Source organism: Asparagus officinalis, chromosome 5 (assembly GCF_001876935.1).
Source record: "Asparagus officinalis chromosome 5, Aspof.V1, whole genome shotgun sequence".
Lineage (NCBI taxonomy): Eukaryota > Viridiplantae > Streptophyta > Magnoliopsida > Asparagales > Asparagaceae > Asparagus > Asparagus officinalis.
This window is the reverse complement of record NC_033798.1, coordinates 63,484,825-63,491,604: the sequence shown is the minus strand read 5'-3', so window position 1 is coordinate 63,491,604 and position 6,780 is coordinate 63,484,825. Positions and strand designations below refer to the sequence as shown.

General features: G+C 36.9%; 1 protein-coding gene across 1 annotated transcript; it reads right to left on the bottom strand.

The window, feature by feature from the left end:
• On the bottom strand, positions 1,773–6,780 carry LOC109843629 (delta(12)-fatty-acid desaturase FAD2-like). The gene is made up of 2 exons (XM_020412578.1): positions 6,648–6,780; positions 1,773–3,199 (listed from the first exon to the last, which is right to left on the bottom strand). The coding sequence occupies exon 2, from the start codon at positions 3,169–3,171 to the stop codon at positions 2,020–2,022; it is 1,152 nt and encodes a 383-aa protein (XP_020268167.1). The 5' UTR covers positions 3,172–3,199; positions 6,648–6,780; the 3' UTR covers positions 1,773–2,019.

Sequence of the window (6,780 nt, the reverse complement as noted above, 5' to 3'; positions counted from 1 at the left end):
GTAAACCAGAGGTACTGTCTTTGGGAACTCCTTGAACACCATGAAGCACCGGTTTTCGTAGATCGATGTATGTTGACGCTTTCTTACTTGCCGACAAATTTGAGGGGTGGCTTTGAAGGTGGTGGCACTCTTCATGGCTCTATTTGGAGGTTGATGTCACGTATAATTGCACTTGTCACAAAAAGACGTGGTATGTCTACACTAAAGTCTGAAATATTGATTGAGGTGGGCGAGTAACGACCTCGTGTTCACAGGATCATCTTCAAGAGCAGCATGACCAGTTATTAGTAGAAGAATTGCATGGAACTATTTCTTGTCACTTAGTTGCCCATTACAAGTGAGGTCATTAGTTCGAAAGTTTGCGGTAATATTGATTATTACGTCCTACGATTGGGTTTTAGTATGAACTTAGTTGTTGTGGTGAACTGTTTTAAATGTTTGTTGACTTCTTAACTATTAAGCAAAGAGAATAATGTTATTGAGTGACTATAATTAGTTGATATAGTCACATGGGTATAAATTTTGGGGCATCCACAAGTAATTAGGAGAAATTAGCTCTTGCTGGTAGATTTTTCCTCTTAAATATATTAATTTGTAAATTCATTGACACACTCTTATCCATATATTGGTTTAGTTAAATGACTGATCATATCAGAGAGTTTTTTTTGGCAATATATTGAGTATCTGCTATTCCATTTTCATTATATCTCATCCTCTAATAATATTGAAAGTTTAAGGAGTATTTGGAATTTAAAAAGTTTTTACTAGCTCTATAAATGTATCCTGCAATAATATTTTGTTTAGTTTGGTCTTGAATTAAGTTATTTTCTTTTCTTTCTTTTTTTTTTCTTTGCTATGGATATTGATTGTGCAGCTTGAACAAAAAGCCCACTCTCATAATGATAGTTTCTTATAGAAGCCGGTATCATCAAACACGCTTATGAATCATATTTGTGTTTAGTTCCTTAATTGCTTATTTAATAGACCTTACAATATAGGAAAAATTATCATATAGGATGCTTCTTGAGTGCTTTCATCAATAATAGTATGTAATACAAGATTCGTTTTTACTATTGATGCTTAGTATGCATTGTAAATGTTTAGGGTAATTCTTTGGGGGAAACATATTGACTTTGTTAATAAAAAGTCCTTTCTCTGTTTTTGGGTTTCTTTACCTATTCGTTCAAATTGTTGCAATTTTTTTTACTTTGTCAGTTTGTATTTTATTTTATTTTATTTCCTTAGTGAAGAATTTGGTGAAGGCTATGTTGATAATAGGTAATCTTCAATAAATAAGATACTTTTACTGCTAAGAGGTACTTAGCCTTTGCCCTATGTATGTGTTACATAAAATTGACAAGATTGTTGTGTGCATTATTAGTTCGCCTTCAAATCTTTCATCTCATATGATTTCATAATATGCATCTCGTGCAACGCACGTGTCACATACTAGTCATAGAAAAATTTAAAGTAAACATAATATTACCCTCATTTTAACCAAATTTTCACAAAGGAGCTTATTTCAACATACTAATCAGATTTGGGGGACCTAAGATCAATTTCAATGATATGGGGGCCTAATATTGAATTATGGAAGAACCTGAGATCATTTTCAAATTGAAGATTTGGGGGGTTAATACAATATTGAAATAACGAAAAAAAAATAGTTAGCACATGGCGCTACTCCTCCGGAGTACAGACATGTTTACGAAATTCAACCCAGCTTCTGAATGTATAGTACAAACACAAATGAGCAGCAGAACAAACAAACAAACAAAAAATCAAAACTATAACAGTCTTATTGCATTTATACTTGCAATGAACTCTTAAACCTTGACGCATAGAGTACAAACAAAGATACAAGAACTCTGAAATTTAGTCCTCATTGTCCAAGGCTTTCTTCTTTATCCCCACACAACAAACTGACGCCAGAAGAAGATAAAAGCAGGACCAGCTACAAACTAAACACACACGGACACAAACAAAAGCAGAGAGAGGACTGAACTACTCAACAACTACTCAAAGCTCGTTGTTGTACCAGTAGACTCCCTTGCTCTTATCTCCTTCGGACTCCACGTACACACACTCCTTCGCCTCCCGATACATTGCCTTGTACACGGGAGTCCCATCAAACTGGTAGTACTCCCCAAGTATTGGCTTGATCGCCTTGGTTGCCTCCATTGCATTGTAATGTGGCATCGTCGAGAATAGATGGTGGGCAACATGGGTATCGGTAATGTTGTGGAATACCTTGTTGAGAATTCCATAGTCTCTGTCGATGGTGGCCAACGCACCCCTCAGCCAGTCCCACTCTGATGAATCATAGTGTGGCAAAGCAGCGTGAGTGTGCTGTAAATATGTGATCAGCACCAACCAACCATTGACAACTAGCAAAGGCACGCCATAGATTCTAATCACCCAGCCCAACGAGAACGCAACGGTCAGCTTATACAGCGCATAAAAGACTGCAATAACACCAGCATCGGAGATGAAAATCTGAGCACGCTCGCGATCGGAGTAGATCGGGCCATAGGGATCATAGTGGCATGCAAATCGGGGATAAGGGCGGCCAGAGACATTGAATGCCAAGTACAGAGGCCAGCCCATGGTGAGGCTGACAAAGAGGAAGAGGAACCTGCCAGGGGCATTGTTGAGGTACTTGGAGAACCAAGGCAGTGAAGATTTGGGTCTGGGAACGAACACCTCGTCACGCTCCAAAGAGCCAGTGTTCGAATGATGGCGACGATGGCTGTATTTCCATGAGAAGTACGGGACCAAGAGGGCAGAATGAAGGACAAGACCAACAATATCATCAAGGAGTTGGTAGTCGGAGAATGCATGGTGACCGCATTCATGGGCGATGACCCAGATGCCAGTCAGGACACAACCTTGGCACATCCAGTACAATGGCCAAGCGATGTAATTGAAGGGCGAAGGGAGGTTGGGGATGTGGCAAAGGGCGAGATAGAGGAGGGCTGAGACGATGATGAAGTCATAAACAACATAGGAGAAGGAGCGAAGAACAGAGCGCTCAAAGCAATGGGGAGGGATGGCTTTCTTGAGCTGGCCAAGAGTGAAGGGAGGCTTCTCAGTTGGGACGCGATGAACGACATTGCGACAGAGTTGTTGGGCCTCACGCTCTTTGGCCGTCATGCGTCCTCCGGCACCCATTATTGCTCTGGTCTGCTGCCTTCACAAACTGGATCAAGATAGCAAAGTTTTTTTTTTAACTTATATTGGTAAATGAAACGGAAATTTTCATAGAAGAGCCTGTGGGCCTACTGTCAAGCCTCAAGGCAAAAAAATGCACAGTACAAGTAAAGAGATCAACTGCAATTGATGAGTATTTGCGTAAATAACAGGATATAGCAATAAAATTTCAACTGTCAATTAGAGAAATTAGGTTTAATGATGCCGAAAAAGACACCATATCTACCATTCGAATTAGTGGCGAAGTGCGGGTAGAGATGCAATAATGCGCGCCAATTGGTGTCAAAATAAGTCAACTACAAGAGCAGCTTTTTAGCACAATATAATTTTTATAAAGGAATTCAGCAAAAGTAGTTCAATCTTAATGCTCCCTAAACATAACACAAAAGCCAACTTGATGGTGATGTATAACTGTTGACATGCAAAAGTGCAAGTTATGACAAAGAGCTTTTTAAGGCTAGAATTTATTATTAGATCCTCCCCAAACCTGTACCTAGACGTGTAGATATAAGTGCACATCAATGCGTTCACCCATCTGAAAAGTGCCCCTCAATATTTTATCATCCGAAACTAGAAGAGTAAACCATATTGTGAAGAGAAAGAAGAAAAAGAACAATTGTTACCAATCTGTTCGAATAAGGCTACAATGGAAAAAATAGTCTTATTAGTGTTACGCTCTGTAAAACTGCTACCAGAAGTTACAGAAAACAGGCAGCCACAATAAAAATGAGAAAATTTACCATGCACCACGAGAACCGTACAACGATAAAAATGAGGGATCAAATACTGATCAATCAAATGAATAAATAAATGAGTATATTCTTACAAAATATTCTGATTATTCACTTGTTTATCTAGATAGTTAAGCTGATGGCTCTATTCACAGGATGCAATGAGAAAACGAAGCAAAGTCGAAGGTGATATGACAGCAACAATCAAAAAGGGTTAGCGCCAGCCATAAAGGACCAAAAAGATATGTGTGTTCTAATTCGTGAATAAATTAATCAACACCTATATGCATTTAAAGAACTATTTTATTTTAACATAAATACAGAAATCTCATGTAGCTTTCTCGAATCACGAAAAATATCATCCTAAAAGTTTTGAAATGATACTTCACCATCCTCATTACTAATTCAAGACAAAAAATAAGCTATCATTGGATGTGATTACCTATTATCAAAATAATAACCATATACACATATACATGTAAGAATAGATAAATGTCATATCTGCGGACCACTGATTGGCACCCAAGTCAACTTTATAGAAAATGAAATGTAAGGATCACACTACCAATTTTAAAACCTCAACAGGTTTTTTGCAAGTCCTGCAAATCTTGGCTGTTCCTCGATATTTACACCTTATTTTATTATCTTTTGTGCTTTTATTTTATTTTATTTTATTTTATCCTTTTCATTGCCGACTATTATCATTATCATCTCTGAATTTTCGCGAAATGAACGAAAATTAAACTACTGTATTTCCCATGTTAGTAAAATACTTCATCTAATACATTTATCTATCAAAACAGAAGGGGTTATAAATGAAAAGGAAAAATACAAGAAAACCTTTGGGCTAGTATTAACGCCTGGATTGTAGAAACACTCATGTTTTATTGAAATAAGCAAAAAAATAAACTCTCGAATCTATTGAATTCAAGAGAAATTACTCTATAGCCGAGCCTTAAGTGGAGAGAATGAATTTTTATTTGTTAAATCTTAAATTAGTACACATTTATTCGCAATATTCTCGATATTAGAAAGAGACTGGTCTGCATGAATACATTGGAACGGAGAGGAAATCTACACCATCCAGTAGACAAAGTCCAGTGAAAATGAGACTGCTTGAAGAGGTGAGCAAGAGGCAATAAAAAATAAATAAAAAGAGGTTAGAGGTGTGAGACACGCTCGACTTTTCTATAGGGAGAAGTCAACCTGTTGAATATCTTTTTGATGACAAATCATGCCTACTTAAGGAGGCTACCCGCGCTTAGAAGTAAATTGAAGGGGACAAAGAAAAAAAAGGTTTTCAGAAGCCACCTCCAGCCGCTCTACAATCGAGAGCGGTGCCGTCGTCCACTTGCCTGATTTAAAATCTATAATTTAAAAAGGTTAACTAAATATTTGTAGAGCTATTATCCCTAAAAACTTATTATTAGCAGTTAGACCTCTGATGTTCAAATAGTTATCTTAGAGCATCTCCAACGTTACTTCAAAAGAACAATTTTTCAAAACCGACCGATTTTTTTTTTTCAAAATCGACCGTTTTTTTTTTATTTATCAAAATCGACCCGGTTTTGTGATTAGCAGGTTAATCACTATCCTAAATAGTCGAATAGTCGGGGTTGCCAACCCCGACTATTTAGGATAGTGATTAGCCTGCTAATCACAAAACCGGGTCGAATTTGATAAATAAATAAATAAAAACAGTTGATTTTAAAAAAAAAAATCAGCCGGTTTTGAAAAATTGTTCTACTTCAAAAAGTCATTTTGACGTCAAAAGTACACCAAAACTGTCTCCAACCTAGTGCCAAAACCTGCGCTATTTTAGGGCGCTACTGCGGTGTTGCGCTAGGAATGGCGCAACACTATAGATAGAGTTTTTTCTTTTTCACAATTTGCCCTTAAAATTGGTTATACTAAATCAAATATTCCAACCATATCCCATTTCATCCATCATATTTCCTATTTGGTGTAAAATTTGGTGTATTGGGTTGGAGATGGAATAGTGATTTGGTGTAAAAATTACACAAACTTCGTGTAAAAACTACATCATTTTGGAATTTTGGGTTGGAGATGCTCTTACGAAACTAAAATTCCATTTAATTGTCATTTTAGGCCCACGCACCTCCATATTTTTGGTTTGCGTCCCTGTATCCATTAAGTGTTTTAATAAGGCAAAACCTAGTTTAATTAGCAAATCTTTTCAAAGCAACACGACCATTCTCGTTTTAATCCATTACAGGCATCAAATCATGAATAAATCAAATGTGCAGGGGTTTTCTATAATTTACCATGAAAAATCAAAGATTAAATATTAATTTGCTGAAGAAACACCTATGGAGGCGTCTAATGCCACACCGAGCCGCATCAATCTCTCAAAAATGAAATTTTTTTCACTTTAACTTCCATCCTCTAACCCCATCCAAACACAGTATAATAATCCCATCAATAATGTCAATGCCAAATCTCAAAGACAACAACAACAAAAAAAAGAATCAGAAATCGTCGCTAGGCCTGCCAAGTTCGAAAGGATCCTCATATTCTGAAAGTTAAAATCTACCCACAAATCTTTACAGATCTAGAGATCTAGCGATGAAGAAACAATCAAATGACACAAAAAAAAAAAACAAGTAATGCAGCATACAAATCGATGATTATTTCGAAGAGAGAAGAAAAGCATTAATGCGAAAGAATCTGAGGTGATAACGTTACCTGATAATGGTGACTCCAGAGGAAGAGATTGAGAAAGAAAAGGAGATCAAATATTTTGATTATAATATTCAAGCGCTTCTCCCCTTCAATTCTGGAGTGAAACCCAAACGGCGAGTGGAGACCCCTTTTTAAG